At 31.7% G+C, this 18,523-nt stretch overlaps 1 protein-coding gene across 3 annotated transcripts in view; it reads right to left on the minus strand.

Annotated features, from left to right (window-relative positions):
* LOC121129082 (carbohydrate sulfotransferase 4) overlaps positions 1 to 18,523 on the minus strand; it is a 151,531-nt gene that overhangs the window by 109,870 nt on the left and 23,138 nt on the right. Inside the window, exon 7 of one of the 3 annotated variants that reach the window (XM_040724757.2) lies at positions 9,545 to 9,992. The exons of the other annotated variants lie outside the window; for them this stretch is intronic. Within the exon in view, the coding sequence (XP_040580691.1) occupies positions 9,671 to 9,992 (322 nt within the window). The 3' untranslated portion in view covers positions 9,545 to 9,670. Of the gene's footprint in view, positions 1 to 9,544; positions 9,993 to 18,523 lie in introns of those variants that run through there. 3 annotated transcript variants of the gene reach the window in all.

Here is an 18,523-nt window from a genome sequence, read left to right on the forward strand (position 1 = left end):
TAAACACTTGAATGAATCCACAATATATCATCATAATCAAAATTAGTCATGTTTATTACATTTAAAGGTTAGGATATACATAATTAGAGGTAAGATATTTTTAGAGTGCGAGGAAAAGATGGGAGAGAGACTTATGGTAAAAGAGGGGATGTATGTAAAGAATATCGTAAAGTATAACGATTGGAAAAGGTAAAACGGTTGATGCGTGTGCTTTTTCTTCTTTTTTGTTCATTATTGAATCAATTGTGGTGTGTTGACATCTCCCCCTAAAAGAAGAATTATCACCTATCTCTGGTGTAAATTGATTTAAAATTTCTTAATAAGATAAATATATATGAGCTTAATTATAATTATACTATTTTCCCTACACTAATGCTATTATAAATGTAGGGGAATCTCCTTTTTACAGGAGTAATTCATTTTCTTCCTTTCAAAATAATAAAAAAGGTAGCTGATATTAATTTCCTTGCACTCTTACCAAAAAACCATCTCTTGCTATGGGTTATCAAAATTTATCAGCTTCATCAATTTTATTTCAGTGATTCTATGTTTATGAGCAATATATGATGGGAAGGTATCAAAGAAAAGATTAACACAAACTAATGTTCCTGAAATTTGAAGAAAAAGTAATTAATACAACTTTTTATATAGACTCATTCAACATAGTTTTAGGGCTATACAAATTTTTCGGTTCTAGGAAAACTGCCCTGGGGAATATTGCCCGTGGAAGATTACCCTGGAGAAAATTGCAAGTTAGGAAAATTACCCGGGAGAAAATTACTCCTATTTTTTTCAAACTTCATGATGAATAATAACACATTATAAATTCGGTTAATATTATTTATGACAATTATATAAATATATTTGTTTGTTCCATCCCCCAAGGGAGTACCTTCATGTGTAATTAATATAATTGCAAAACAATTTCCTTGGAATTTTTTAAATTCATCCAATCTTCTTAGAAATGGATCGACAATATTGGTTAGGGGGGGGGGGGATAAATAGTTTAGTGCCTCTTAAAATACGGTTGAAACCCCTCCGCCCTCAGATTGGCCCGGGGGTAGTCTGGGATTGCTAAAAACCATCGCCAATACATCCAAAAATCCCTGTAATCCTGGAAGCAGAAAATAAGATCCCTTGTGATATTTAACGACATATATCTCTCAGAAATTAAAGAGGTGTTGGTAGATGTTGACATTGAAAAGGGTGAAATCATCCTCACTGATTGGCAGACTTCGGATTTAGAGACAATGATCACTACATGTGAAAGCAATGCCTGTATTTTGTTGCGGAATGCATTGTCTTTTCTCTGAATAAGAAACTGAAATGTGCATCACGCAGATCATTTCTGTCTTTTGGTGACTCTCCATTTGACACTAGGATTAGGCTTGCGGCAGTCTCGGAAGAAGAACAAGTTGACATGAGTAAGTTCATTGACATACAGAGCAGAGGTGGGTTGTCAACTCTATTAGACATGCTGTTCCTCACTTTCAATGCTCATTCTCTATCTACTTGCATTACCAGCATACAAGAGGAAAAGGACTGCCTAATCAGAAACCAAATCCAAAAACTTCCTTTGTTGTTACTATTTGTGAAGAAATGTAGGAGAGCTCTGAAGAGTGTGAACAGGGTGACAAATGGTCAATCATTCTTGGCAACATTTTGCAAATCCTTTTTAATATTATGGCCAATAACATGGTTGTTGAACTCACCTATGGAATACCATAAGAGAGCCGAAAGATGGTATCGATTAAGAAAACAGCAATTGAAATCAAGGAACGAAAGATTGCGTAGCTGTAATTTATTTCAACATAAACTGACTTATATATAGTATGCAGTTTGATATGATTTTTATTACTTATTACTTTATCTTACTTTTGTCTACTTGAAGTATCTCTTATTTTAATAGTTCCTATTAAATAAATTTATCTTTGTTATTGAAAAAAAAAGTTTATAATAACTTATTTCACATTTTAAATTTGGTAAAAGAAGAACTCTTTTACTCTTTATACTCTGAGTTACGTGTTTTAAAGTCATTCATCTATTTAGTAGAGACATCCTTGATACATGCCTTAGTACCCCAGTTCAACCGCAACACTAATTCATACATGAAGACACTTCGTAATAAAATGGTTTAAATGCGGTATATTGCCAGCAGTCGTTCCAGTGGTTGGGGAATTGATCAACTGCAAAAACTTTTTTTCCTTCCAAAATTTTCAGTATTACCCATTTTTCTTGATCTATGTGAATTTTTTTTTTTTTTTTTTGCACCTATTGAACCTTCTTATCATACCCTCTCTCAGAAGGTGGAGTGGGATCCTTTTGGAAGAAAATAAATCCCAAGTTATTTCTTCTCCAAACTTAACAAGAACTTCCTTTCCCTCTTTAAACTATGCTCTCCACTTCCTGACATCCTAGAGAGGTCTTCCTCATTTTTTTTTCATCATGGCCAACTTAAAAACCAGGCTCCTAGAACACTTAACAATGTCCGTAATCTTCATCACATCAAGTTCAGCGTTGTCTTTTTGCTTGTTGCCCGCTCATGATATAATGACTAAATGATTAGTATATGTTAAAAACTAATCAATAATTCTTTTCATAGTAATGAGAAAATAAACATTAATTAACAGTCAATGAAATAGGGTTAAAAAACGGCGTAAAATACTATCCTCGGAAAAATCACACAAGGATAAAAATGAAATGGTCCTAAAATTTTGACATCTTGTCCAGTCCTAAATCTTAAGTTAATATCCTTATTGAACACAAAAATCATCCCATGCAACAGTCTTTTACAAATGAAATTATCAAATTTATCAATAAGTGACGTCATAATCAATCCTCTTTAACACATTGTTATATAAGTAATAATTACTTTTTTTTATTTTATAATAATATTATTCATTCGCTACACATATAGAAAATATTAAAGTATAATCTAAAAAGTTTCATCAGTTATTATTATCTTATTATTAATTAATCACACCCATCAATTATTACTTATCATTAAAAAATAAGGGAAGAGAAAAAAATAAAAACATGAAGAGAAGAAGATCCACATTTTGTCTGCCCTTACACTATTACAAATCCACCCTCACTCCTCTTCATCGAACCACCAAATGCAATACTTTTTTATATGGCGTGTTATATTTCGATGTTTATAAGAAATAAGTTATTGCAAAAAATTCTCTTAAGAAACTGTGGACAAAATATAAGGAAAGTCAATTGAAAAATAAGAACCTCATAACTAAAACACGGAGCAACGTAGAGTTGCAATTCTGGAGCTATCCGTGTAAGGATAATCACAATCACAGATCTCTATATTACTGGGCTGTAACTGCTTTATTTTGTACCGGGTGTTTGCAAATGGTACACCAAAAACTTTCACAGGGTCCAAATCAAGGCCAAAGAGACCAAAAGAATTGTTTGAAGCATTTAAAGGCACCATTGAAGGTAGAAGAGACTAGGAGACCGTAAATGGCTTTTCTCATGAATTTGACAGCAGCCAGACTGCCTTGTACAACTTTTTGAAGCAATATTTAAACCTTAATTGCTACAAGGGTTTGAACCCTTTGGATCAAGTAAAGCGTGTATCTCGGTACAAAGTCCTCCTCAACAAGCTGAAGAAGAAACCAAGTAATGTTATTTATCTTGTTTTTGACAAGATCCCATCAGTCTTGGGAAAATGGTTGCTAATAACTCAGGTTGTTAGTAACTATCTGAGTCCAGGGGTTTCCAGGATGATAATTTTGTCAGTAGAAGGCACAACTCTGCCAATCTCCAGGTGCTTGCTGTCGTTGGATCTGAAGGACAGAATGCTTGCCACACCTATGGAAATTTCTGTTGGTGGCAGCAGGATGGTGCTAGTTGTCACGCCTCTAACCAGTTTTTCTCCGTCCTGAGACTCTACGATTTTTTGACAAAAACTCTTGGCCTCCTCTCAACCCCAACTGTTACCTCCTGAACCTTGGTATTTTTGGAACCCTCAACTGGAAGCTTTCAGGAGTCCATACACAACAAAGAACCAAATTAAAGCCGCCATCATCACTGTTTGAGCCAACCTAGAGCCGAGCTTTGTATAAAACTGCTGTGCAAAGTTCTGCACTAGGCTAGAATTTATCATTAAGACCAATATATATAGAGACAAGGTAGTACAAAGACGTTCCTTTCAATCAAACAGTGTAATTAATGGTCTCCAAAGTTGTATTATTAATTATTTATTGTAAATAGATTATAAATTTGAAGGATAATGTATTTTATAATAATTAACTTATTAGGTTGACGATACTTTATCAGCCATTCCATCATGTTCTAACTCTAGAAATGTAAGCTGATACATTCGAAAGAGGCTACAAAACCTAAAAGATTGTGAGTTTGAGACAATTTAAAATAAATAGGCAGTAGAAAAGTCTGTATACACTGCAGTACCAGCTACAGTGAAAAGAGTTCTACATCTACTATACATATAGAGGTATTTGGGATCAACAAACTAATATCCGAAAATAAAAACCAACTTCTGAACGATGTTACTTTAAGTCCTTAATCAGCAGACTCATTTAGACAGATTAAATGTAGAAAATTGCTTATGGAAATGTTAATCGAAGATTTACTGCCATTTAGAACAGTGGAAAGACCTACATTTGTTAATTTCATAAAAGAATTGGTAAAGTCATGTATTACAATTTCTATCACTTGCTTTTAGAAATCTTAGAATCAGTCAAGGTTATATTTAATAAATTTTTTTTATATATATTATTAGATACAAGATTCAAGAAAAAATAGTTTAATTCTTCAGATTTAATTTCGGATACAATCACAAAAATTTAAGATGAAGGGAAAAGTTCAGAAACATCTAATACAGAAGAGGATGAGAAAGAAGGGGATTTGTGTCTCTGGAGCACAATCTCCAACAAAACCAAAAAGGTGAAAAAAAACAGCAAATATTATTTATCTTCTGACAATGACAACAGTGTTGCAAGTTAGTTGTATCATCAGGTTTTAATCCAGAGTTTTGGTTGATGACTAAAAGCCAGTACTCTTTCTGTTGAAAGAAATAATCGGCTTTCTTTAATTGCTTTGTAATCTTGCGAACCTAGGTTGCAGTTGACTTCTCCAAAAGATACAACCCGATCATTTTCCTATTGTACAGAGGATCCACTGTAAATGTCTTCCCGTCCAAAAAGAACAAAATTTAGTTTCCGTAATACCTCAGATCATTTTGTTATAAAGTTTTTTGCACCGATCAAATCGCAATTGTTGTTATTTTTGAGTAAGCAAGGGTCGTTCAATGTGTTGGAGAGACTTGCCACTAGCTTTTTACAGCATTGGACAACGTGTAACGGGTCATTGACCGCTTCTTCGCAATTCTGTCATCTTCAGATTTTTCAAAAAAGCTTTTTTCTCCGTTTTTTTGGCTCTACGCAACCTCTATTAAGAAAAAATTGCAAACGTCAAATGATTCAGTGATTTCACCTTTCTCGCTACAAAATTGACATATCGTTGTAGAAAAAATAATGAACATTTTTATATCATAACCGACTATATTTAGAAAAAAAATGATTACGTGTTCGTCATTACGTTTTAAAAAATATTGAGAATGAACACCTGAACAAAAAAGTGTGGACCGGTCCAAGGTTGCTTGATATCACCATCAGAAAGGGCTATGTTGGTGAAATGGTTGTCATGGTAGTTAACCTTTTTTTTCTCGCACAAAATGTACTTTGTGAGGTTCATCCTTGCACTTGATAGTATTTCAATTAATGCATAATAATGTATCTTCATATTTTTCGATTACCACGCTTGTTAAAGACTATAAATTATATTCATTATTGGTAAATTGCAGAAATATGTTGTAGTTTTCTAGATCAGTGGTTCCCAACCTTTCAAATATAGAATTGAGCCCAAAGCTATACGTACCCTTACAAACATGACAAGAAAATATAAATTGATGTTCATATTGGATCTAAAAAATCATTTAGAAAATCCCTAGTCAAACAAAAGCTACCCTTAACTAAAAAAATTATAATAATTTAGTAATTTTTTGGACTAAATTAACAAAATATCATTTTTGCCGTATCAGAAGTATTCGTATCCAAAGAGCAAAATGACTTAATACTTTGTGACGTGGCTTCTGGCTTTCTTCAAATATTGAATACGCTTGATAGAAATGTCTTTCCATCAAGGCTGCCACCTTGATTATGGTAATTAACTACAAACTGGTGGATGTCCTTCTCACTGTACTCTTTCGTCTTGATCATGTTGAGTGTTGAATAAGACTGAAGCAAGAAATTCGCTCATCACACTTTTATACTTCAAAAGATAGTTCAAGGAAATTTTTGATCTCTCGAGTACTTTATAGAATCTCTTAATATTTCCAAACTTGACCATGATAAAAAAACAGAAAATGTGGTTGTTAGTTTAACCTTTTTGGGGGTGTATGAATACTATGAAACAAACAAAAGTTGTTTTAGAGGCATAACATAATATTATATATAAAAAGCTGATATTTTTAATCAATAAATAGTAATTATTATCAAAAATAGTATTGAAAATAAAAATGATTATTTAAGATTTCCGATATACATAGATATAACATATATTGAAAGGGTTCGAATACTTTTGGGATCAACTGTAGCTACTTATTTTAAAGCAAGCTATCAAGAAACGACTCCAATTCTTAAAATGTCTTATATGTTTTTTTTTGTACAAATAACTACCTTATATTGGGATTATTAATTATAGAGTATTTATTTGTGAAGCCACTATACAATCCGTGAATCCTTCATCGGAGAGGAAAATGACACGGTCGCCAAGATGTTTGAGATAATTAAGAAGACTCCCACAAAGCATTAGACGGAATCAATGATGCTTTTGACTCAAGAATCGCCTCTCCTCAATTTTAGATTATGAATTTTGTTCACATATATTTTTAGTACCTTTAAAAGTTTTTTACTCACATTAGGATTTGAAGACAATCACAATTTTTTTTACAGAAGACAAATTTTCATTACGTTTCTTTCTTTCATTAAAGAAAAATATTAAATTAATATATTTTTGAATTAAAAACTGTATTTACAACAAATTTTGCCTCTTTGACAAAACATTTTGATATTTGACTAAATTATCTTAGGGCGGAAGTCATAGGCATGGTACATTTTTCATCACCCGTTTGCTTGAGAAGATTCCCTCCCTTATTAATATTTCCCCCTACATAAGATGTTACTTTAATGCTACCACAGATCACGTCACTTTATAATTTTTTCTCATGTTCCCTCATAACAGATGTAATTTTTGTTTTCCTTTGGAGAATTTATCTTGTTAACTTTGTTAAAAGAATGAATTCATGAAGGCTGCGTAGTTAGCTACAGAGTAATATTAAAGTATACTTGACAAACCTACCAGACTAAAAATGTATCACGTAGCCAAATATATTAGACAAATATTGATTATGTCAGTCTTTGTTTCCGCACTTGTTATAACTTAGGGTTAAGATAAAGTGCCAAAACAAAGGAAATATTAATGAAATAAAAAATATGTTGACTCATTCACACATACATAATGTCTTAGAGCAGAAGGGATAAATCTGTACCCTTTCTCCACAAAAATCCCATCACTAACAATAATGCAAGATAAAAAAGGAAAATAACGCAGTAAAAAAAAATTAAACCTATCAGAATTGAAGATGTTATTTTTTTTCTATTGATATGTTTAGTACTTATTTCCTGACAAACTCTTTAGATTAAGCCTCCATTATTGTATATCCAGTTTGGTCTTTATAGTAGTTCTTGGAGATCTTTATATTTTCTCACATTGTATTGCTCTACACAAAAAGTTAAAAAAACACTCCTTTAGATTATTTAACAGATTCTAATTTTTTTTTTTTTTTTAATTTTTTTAATGTTCCTTTAATTGGCCAGATGGAGTTGCACGGAGTATTACATTTACCCCGTCTGACCTAGGAATTTTTTTAGTGATATCCACATACAGAAAGTATATTTCTTTCTCTAGGAATCGCCTGGGCGCCGACACACATTGAACTCAAGCGAATAACTTCTCCCGAGCGCGTTGTCCATGAGCTACTGCGATAGCATTTTATAATTTTTTCTTTTGTTTGAAATTAAGCATATAATTTAATTTCTTTCTCGTTTCAGATTCAAGATTTATTGAAATGAATTATAAAAAAATGTATTTATTGATATTTTTTAATTATGTTGAAATGAATGGTTTTACTATTATGAGCATTAAAGGCCAATTTTGAAGTTCGGAAGCCAAATAAGCAAATTTATTACACAGTTTTAATTATTTTTATGATCACAACAATACTTTACATTAATCGTCAATCTCATTTTTGACCTTCATTGTGCGTCAAGTTAAGTTTTTCATAACTTCCTAACTTTCCTGGATCAATACCGAACTTTAGTCCTCAGAAACTAAAAGACACTTTCATGAGTATCTTATGTATATCCGGTGAAAAAATAGAAATAAAATTCGAACCCAGTTTGAGGTGTGATTCTTTAACTGTGTAATCAATTCGATATGCAAGTCTTCAAATATTAAATAGAGTTTAAGTTTTATCCTGAGTTATCTTGAGTCCACAACTCCGCATCAAAGTGAAATTGGACTTAATATAAATATTTTTAATTTGAGGAACATTTTGAGAGTTTGTCTAGTTCTGATAAAAATTTATATTTATGATAGTTTGTATTTCACTATTTCAATGGAATAATTCCGGGAATCACCAACCAAACATTCTTGACAATTTCAAAGAAAATGTAGCATATCCAGCTTCTGACAACAAAAATGATTAATCTCAAGTTTTGTCTATGAATTGGCTCTCACAGTTTCAATAGGTTGACAATAAGAGTTTTGGCGCTCAAAACAGCAAAATATATTGTTTAATTTTTAGAGGATTTTCGACCTTTGCTTTTTTCGGCAAGCAAAACAAAATGGTATTGATATCCCCCCCCCCCTCCCCACCCTCAATATTAAAAGATACTTCTTCAAGTTGAAAGGAACCCAAAGGACACTCAACAAGAGAATTCAAAATACTAATAGAAACTTTCCTCAATCCTTACAGGAATCGTTGAAAAAAATTAAGTTATTGAAATCTAGAATGGAGTTGTAAATATTTTTGCTTTGACAACACTACTCAAAGATTTCGCTATAATGATAGTCCAAGACTCTGCCACTTCTAATTCCCTTACGAACTTGCGACATATCTTGATGTACATGATTTCTTGCAAATTTTGTAAGAGGAAACCCATATTTGCTACTATCTAACAGGGAGTTTGGGGTATGGTACACTGTATAGGTCATAAAGAGTAATTACATTACCATATATTGCTTCAATCTCTAAATATCTAGGATTTTCTTAACCCTTAAAAAGCATCTTTTGTATTAATTTTGTTTCATGATATCCACTGTTGATGTTGAATCAAAGTCATCATTTCCATGCCATATCATTCTTTGTAAAGCTGTCTTGAGTCTGAGAGATAGACTCCAAAAACTGCTTGATACGTCAACCATGAGTATAATCGAGTCATATATATAAGAATTGCACACATGTTTTATTTATCTTTGTAAGAAAATATATTATTATTTTCAGATCAATTGGTATAAAAATATTTACGTATATATTAGATCAACAACTATAAATCCAATAAAGATTGACAATTTACATTGACCAAGAGTCTATCACAGGATGAAATGGAGCCTTGGAAGGATTCGACGTGTTCATAGTCCTATATCCCCACATTTTGAGTGTTCTGGCACAACGGATTTGGATGCGATTGACTTCAACCTTTGTCAATTCCTTTATCCAATGAAATGGAGCAGTCTTGGAATTACGATAAGTACTCCAAGGACCACCAAAGTTGAGTTTTGTATGCTCCTTAATAAAATCTTCTACTGAGGTATGCCAAGGGAGTCCCAGATCTTTAAAAAGATTCTCCGAAGACTTTGCAACATCCGAGGAAAACACTTCATAGCGTATGGTTCTGTTGAAAAAGGAGATAAGAAACAAATGAAAGGAGGCATTTCATTATTTATAAAGAAGTTCTATTTTTAATTTAGACAGTTCGTATAACTTTGCATCATTGTTTTCTTTTTGTATAAATTCTTAGAAAGAGGTAAAGTTATTTTTTGGAGCTTTAATTCTTTTTTTTTTTAATGGTTAAATATTTTTATTCAATTTAAACAATACATTTATAAAACAATGACAGCATTACTAAAATGTTCTAATTCAAAAAAAAAAAAAACATAAAATGAAGAAACGACAACTGCATGTATAATTAGTATTAGGTCAACGACACAATGATAAAAAATAAAACGGCAAATGCAAAGATCTGATAAATAAATCATATTATGAAGAGAAGATCTTGAGCTGGTTCTAACTAAAAAGACCATTATCCCTAATTCGGATTCGTCGCTTTGAACTTATTTTGCATAGTACATTGTTATCACGTATTTCTTGCCTTATCATTTTGCTAGGAACGACTTCTAATGTAATGAACGCTGGTATCGGAGGAGTGAGATTATTACTTTTGAAATCTCGTCCAGAGAACATCCGCCATGTTCTATGGAATAGAAAGAAGTTATTCAACACGGGGCTCCCGTCTGATATATATTGGCCTGCAGAAGTAATGCCCTGCATTACTAAGGAACTCACTCCTACTGTTCAGTCAAGGATTATAATAGAGTGGTTTGTTTCACCCTTGTAAAGGGAGGACATTCTCAATGATAGAGCTCCATACTGCGCACTTTTTCCTCCAATGATGACCCGGTCTTTTGACCGCTTCAAACATTTCAGATGGACCCATACAGATCCGTTCGGCAAATTGAAAACCAATCCATTGGTAGAATTTTGTTTTGATTTTAATTGCCCAAAAATCACCAGAGTCTCTGAGTCGTTTTAATTACGAAAGATTAAGCGCTATTGATTGATATCTCAGGCCTTCAATTTTTCATATCTATTAATTCATTTTCACAAATGTGTAGGATAGGCCAGAATGTTGTAACACTTTTAGTTATTGCCTCAATTACTCCGTATTGCTTTGATTTATACGACTCAAATTTTAACACAATATACCTACATAATTTTGGAACTATTTTAATTCACTTACAGGTTGTACGAGTCAATAGTTTTAGAATACAACCCGTAAAACGTAATAACTGTTTCCGTAACAGTTGTAACAATTTAAAAAAAATTACTTTGATAAAGAAATTAAGAAAAATAAACTTAATTATATTTTATAAGGATACATAAAAAAATAAAATAAAATAAAGAAACTTTTCAAAATGAACTTTCAATTGTTACGCTATAATCAGATTTATATTATAGATCTGAGATATTTACTCTCCATGAGCTTGTTCTGGCTAAAAAACATCTTGAAGTGAGATACCAATTTTTGTGTTAAGACTGGTACTTTCAGTACCATTACATGATTAATAGATTTGCTTGACGATGAATGTACCTCTTCTAAGCATATATATATTGTTTACAAGTTGCACAAGTTGCAACCAAAAAATGAGATGAAAATTTGTAAATTAAGGATTTACGATACATTGGATTGGGATAATGCTATGCATGATCAATATATTAGAGGTATTATTTTCGGCTATTGTAAAACAAATTACACTAATATAAGTATTTTCGTCACATGAATTTCAAATGCCCATAGATATATAACTCTTAAATGCATAATAACATAAGCATTAGTATGTGGCACTCAATTGAGCGCCACTCAAAATACATATAAGCTTTTCTTCCAAAATTAAAATAATAAGATGGGTGTATTTGGTGTACTTAGATCCCCAGGTTTGATAATTCTAAGCTTGTTCATAGGATTGAAAATAGCAAGGCAATTACACTGAAGACCCATTCTACCAAATATGATAGTGATAAAGCAATAAAGTATATTTCAAAATCAGATAGTTTTTTTTTTGTATCCAAAAATCTTGGTATGATATTCCGAGCTTTGGAATTAGCTCAATGTAGTTCTTGGGTAATTTGTAAAAGTTTGTAGGCACGGCATACTTTCTCTTTCTAAATCGAATTTGGAGACAGTGACAAGGGATAGTCTAAATCAATTTTATCAACCTTTTACTAATAATGAACTAACTTCAGAACGAATAATAGTAGATCCAGAGGGAATTCCCCCCCATCGACTCAATCGATCGATCATTATTGCTTTAATAGGTTTCCACGTAGGATAAGAGAATAATCAGAGTTTCTATTTATGTAAGTCTTTATTAATTTTCTGTTACAGGGGATTTGATGACATAGAAGTTCCTCTCCATGATACCAATTACATTCATCCTGTAATTATACTATAATGGTTCCTGGTAGATACAAGAAAAAGTTTTAGTGCTTTACTTAATGAGACTTTCCATTTTCTTTCATGGTCCCCCAAAGTGCTCATACTCCGAATATCTCGAGAAAGTCGAGGTCCCTCTCCTCCTAATCTAATAATATATTCTTCGCTTTACAAAGTTATTTTCTTATTATTAAAATGTTGGAATAATATAATTTGAACTATCCAAAGTCATTGTCTCCAATTTCAAAATAGAAAGACGTGCAAACAAACTTATACAACATATATATATCGACTCACCTTTACTATTTATTATAAGATTTCTTATAAATACCATTTCTGGAACCAATTTTTCATCTTTAACAAAAATAAACATATAAAAGAAGCACATATTCATTTCCTAGTAAAATTGACTCATCTAACTGCTAGCTAAATTATGTTGCAGGAAGAATGTTGTACAATTTATTTTTTTAGGTTTTTAGCCATTGCATCTATTCTTCCTTGAACAGAAGTTATTAGTGATAATTTCATTTGGTGACTTATGTAAGTGGTGGTGGTGGCTCTTCGACCAGCGATTCACTTGCTCAACCCATGGGATATGGTGTATTATAGTATATTAAAAGTGTTCCTTGATGTTCAGGGAATCGGTGACGGTGGGTAATGATCCACCTTCTAAACAAGTGGTTCACTTGCGTAATCTGTGTGCCCGGGTGTATTATAATATATTAAAAGAGGTTCTTTATACTCAGGATTGTATTAGCTATATGTTTTGATCCCATTTAGGGACCAGCTGTCCACCTGCACAATCTCTTGATCGAGGTATATTTTGCATAATAAAATGGAATATCTCCTAACAATTTCTTTTCACAAAATAGTTTGATTGTCTGAATACAATATGCATAAATTTCAATGAAAACGCACTAGATCAGAGATGTTCAACCTTTTCATATAATGGGATGTATGACCTCTTGAAAATTTCAATTGGCTGCAGAAACTATTAAGTTAAACTTTATGAAATATGACTTCATAAAACAAAACTATTAAGTTAAACTTTATGAAATATGACTTCATAAAACAAAACTATTAAATACAAATTTATTTCAATTTTAAGAGAAATATAAAATAAGATTAAAGTTATTTTTTAAGGCCAAACTGGGAACCCCATTAGGGTAAAAGAAAATAAGAGAGGATGTCAATTATTTTTTAATGTTTTTATTATGATTGTTCAACGCGTTTTGATGTATTTACGACAATTTTGTTAAAAAATACTACATGAAGTGAGAATGAGTATTGGGCGACATCTAAAAACTAGGTAGGCCACAATGGGGCCTACCATCCACAGGCTGGACATACCTACTCACGATTATCAAGTTGCTTGCAATGAAATTGTATCTTAATCAAATCCTTAATGATCAATATGCTTGCAATGAATTGTTTAATAGTCAAAATACTAAACTGTAAATTGGGTATCAGCGTTGATTCTTTGTATAAGTTTTATAGGACGATCGAGAGATGCGCCAGCTTGAGGTAAATTAATCCAATGCTCTGAATGATAATATTACTTAGATTTGTATATTCAAATTCAAAATTGTAATTGGGACGCATGAAAAATAAATCAAAAAGGAATACAAACTAAATATAAACTACCACACCACCTTGCGAAGAATACATAATTTTATTTTTTTATGCTACATACTTACCACATTCTAAATTATTTTGCTTCACAACTGTTGATTTTGTAAATGTGCCCTCTAGACCTCTGACTATTGAGGGGTGCAATACTAACATAAATATTAAATGAATTGTTTTTTTTTCAAAATTGGAGGATCTAACCAAAAAAAAAAATCATTAAATTTTTTAAAGAAAAAAAATGTAATTGCACGCTAGTTAACCCAGGGAAAAAATCATAGTTACTTCTATAAAAAAGGTAAAGTTGCATTGATGAAGTATAAGTAAACATAGCATTACTCCATTTGACATAAAAATTGTCCTTATATTCCATATACATAAAATATATTTCCTTTTCTAAGAACGGCAAAATACTTTTATTATATCACACAAACAAAAAACAAAAAATAGCCTCAAATCAATCGCATAAGTCACTCATATCAACTTCTCCGTATTTTTTAAGTACTCCCAGAGTATGATTCTCATGTTGTTACTAATCAATTTTTTATAGAATACCTAGGTAATTTATATAGTGCTGATGGTGTCAGGGAAACTATATAATTAATGAAATTTTTTTATACTTTTCCTAGGTACTTTATATAATGACTAGTAACTGTTTAGGTAAAGTTTTAAATGTTGACAAAATGAGATTAGAAAACTTTATGATGAATTAGGCATTTGAAATAATAAACCTTAAAAATAGATTTTCTTTTCAGAAAAAGAAAAAAAAAATGATAGCAAAACTGAGACTGAAAATGGAATAGCTGGAATGACACTAGTTACTATATTATTCTCAAAAAACTATTGTGATATTCTGATGATGCACAAACATACATCTTTCGATTAAGAAATCTTGTTGCATTCTGAGAAACTGACACATACAGTTTAATTATTGTAGGAGGAAAGACTAGAATTACATTTTGAATAGCACTTAACTTTCCTTTTTACGCAAAGGCACCTATTATTTCGGCATTTCTTATTGCACATACATTTGACAAATCCTTGCTCGCTTCCTTTAGATTGAGAAATAGCTGCTGATCGAAGGGGGATTTTACGGTCTTATATTATCTTATATTCTCACCAAATTCTTTTTGCATATAACTAATTGTGTTTGGGCATTTACTTCTTTTAAGATTCCAGCTATATATTATAATGCTCGCCCGCACCGAAGGGGTCTAAAAATTCAGAAGAAATAATATTGAACATTGTCAATGTGATTTCCCGCTCCCTCCTTAGCCCAAATAACTGCAGGTAACCCTTTGCTAGTACTACATACATAAAAATATATTTGTTGTTAAAAATAATTTGTCTAGACAGTTTAAATGATTGCTAGAATTAATTACAAGTGTTTTAGCAACTTTTTTTCTCCATAACATACTTCATGATTCATTAATAAACTTTCTTCATCTAAATTTATTAATAGAGAGAAGTTACATATGAGCTATATACATACATGTATATAGGTAGACATTTTAGTTTAATATTAATTATCTGATAGAAAAGTCGGATATCTTTAAATAGCTTTCTGTGTTTAATATTATTTATCAATTTATTTCTAGTCAAGTTATTATTGCCTCATACGCAAGATGAGTAATCCCATTTCATGGAGCTCCGTCCCTTTATTACTCACCATACAGCATTACCTATATCTCAGCTTGTTAATAGGTAGATACCAGTGTTGGGTTTCGGTCTGAAATTCTAAACTGGTCTGAGACCTTTATATTTTTTGTTAGACATAATTAGTTTCGTCCAACAAAAAAGATCGGTCTGGACAGGTCTCACATAAAAATTCGGTCTAGATCGGTGCAAAGAAAAAATTCGATCTAGTTTGGTTCCAGAATAATTGGTCTAGACCGATTTTACAGATAAATTGTTTATAACATGACATTATATGTTTTTTCAAGTACAATACCGTTATACGAAGTTTAAATAGAGACCGCTCGGATTAATTTTGATCCCACCGTCTCTTATATGTATACAGTATATGTTCTAGAACTTATCGTTTACTTTTAAATTTTTTTGAAAAAAATGAATGACAGTTGATCTAGAAAAAAAAAAATGGTTTTCTGTATTATATATAAAGACCAAAAAACTTTCCATAAAGTGAGACCTATTCAAAACCTGTCTACAAAGTGAGACCAAATAAATAGGTCCACGGTCTGAGACCACTGTCTGGAACGAAAAATCGGTCTATAAAAAATTACTAAAGACTAAACTGAAAAAAATATTCGGTGCTGGACAAAGTCTCAACATTAGTAGATACACTATCTAAAAACTTTTTCTGGTGCATTTTTAGAGATAGAAGGCATTAAAACACATTTTGAAATGATTCAATCCAATTTTCGTAAATAAATTTTCAAAAAACCACCATTTTTGAGACCATTCTGATGTCTATCATTGATTCTACTCCTCACCGAACACGGACTTACACTTATAATTCTTGAGCCAATCCTCATTTTTACTCTCCGTCTTCCATGAGCACACACACTGGTGATAACTGTATAAACTGGAAAATAAAATAAAAACTGTTTAAATTGCCAACTAAAAAAAGCCACTCCCGCTCTCTAGGACATAATTTATAAACATCTGCTCCTATCTTTTCTTTGTTTAACCATCCTCGAACATAGAATACGAGATGACTCCTATGTTGCATCCTCGTAGTCTACTGTTTAGGAAGCCAATCATCTTCAAAATATACACTCTCTCACCAAATAATAATATGCACTTTAGCTTTTTATGAGGTCAAAAATTACGTACTTTCTAAGTAGGTCATTCGAGAACCAACTTCAACGAAAAAAACATATTTGTGAAGTTGTTAAAGGCCAGCACAGTTCAGATGAATTCCTCACTTAATAACAAAGACAGCGATTTAAACTAATCTGAAGTTCATCACTTTAACTCACACATAAATTAATTTTCACTTTATACCTAAGAAAGAGACTCAGTACATAGCTTTCTCCATTAATTAATTAGCATAAATTATTATTTAAATAATACTTTGACTTCAAAATATTATAGATAATTTATTACTTAATGAAAGTTCATTCTGCACTCATAATTTGACTCAATTTTGTTTCTACTAGATATATCTGGTATTAGTGATTCTACTATAATAAAAAATATTTTCTTATAAATTGGACTATCTGTTATAAATTTTTTGACTTCTGAATTATTGGAAACACTATACATACATAGATAGCAAATTTATTATTCAAAATTTGATTGATTGTTTATCTTTTATTTTTCAATTTCCATCGATGGAAGATAGAAGATAGACTATGTTTCCTTATTTGAATTACGCAAACAACATCTTACATAATATTTTCTTTTGAAACTTTTGGAGTTGAATTGTAGCTAAATATTCACAACAGCTCCAATAGAAGATGCCTTTAACAAATAACAAGAGCCTATAAAATATGACTTGACGGTATGTAAAAGTAAAACAAACAAATAAATGACATGTTATTCCTGAAAATTTGAAGAATGATTAGAAGAAAAGCTGCAATACTGTCTTGACGTTTCCTTAGATCAGCTTCAAACAGCCGTGAGAGAAAAGGAAATAAACACAAATGCCACTCCATATTTAGAAAGTATATAGGCAGTAATTACTCCCATGTCGTCTCTCTATTCTACTCTAAGTCCAATAAAGACTTTCATTAATAACTCCTCAACAAATCCTTAGTAATATTATGAGCACAGGCACTTTCAGCACTTTATACTTAGACGTTCTCTCTTCAAGAATATTAGAATCATAGAACGACGAGGCTCAATGGACAACGGGCTCATGAGAATTTATTCTATTGAACTCAATGAGCGTGTCTCGGTCGTTCCTAGAGAAGGAAATATCCCTAATGTATGTAGACTTCAAGGGCAATTCCTAGATTAGATGGACTATTTGTAATAATGTAGTGTTTAGTTATACTCAAGGAGTACGTTATTTAAATGGAACGTGCAAAAAGAGATTTAATTCTTTTCACTTGCATGTTTGGGCCAAAAAAATCAAAGTTATTTAGTTATAAAAGAAGAAAGCTACTATAAATTTAGGTAACAACAGCCGAGAATTACAACGTGTTTTCATGTCTTGAGTTTTCAAAAATATTCTTTGGTGGAGCTAAAGAGGATGCTCAATTCCTGGATGTTGGTCTGGGTATCGCCTTAAAAAAGGAAAATCCTTGATAAAATGGAGGGCAAAATAACGTTCCATCAGTATCTGAAAGATACAGATAGACTCCGAGTGTGGAAAAGGGTCATTCCAAGAGATTAGACACATTTATCCCCGTCATTTAAAACAATTAAAATTTGCTACTTAGATTCTCAAAATCAAGATTAATTCACAGAATCGATAGATTCTGATAGTTTCCGAATGAAGAAGCGAAAATATTCCAAACTGACGAATAGAAGATTAAAATATGACGTCATTCCTTGTTGTTTCCAAAACTATCCTTCTTATTTATCAAGAAATCAACTAGATCAATGAAGCAGTAAATCAACAACTAAAGCACGTTTCGAAGAAGAAGAGTATTGGTAATATTTCAAATTTTCTTGTT

This window comes from Lepeophtheirus salmonis, chromosome 1, assembly GCF_016086655.4.
Source record: "Lepeophtheirus salmonis chromosome 1, UVic_Lsal_1.4, whole genome shotgun sequence".
Classification (NCBI taxonomy): Eukaryota; Metazoa; Arthropoda; class Copepoda; order Siphonostomatoida; family Caligidae; genus Lepeophtheirus; species Lepeophtheirus salmonis.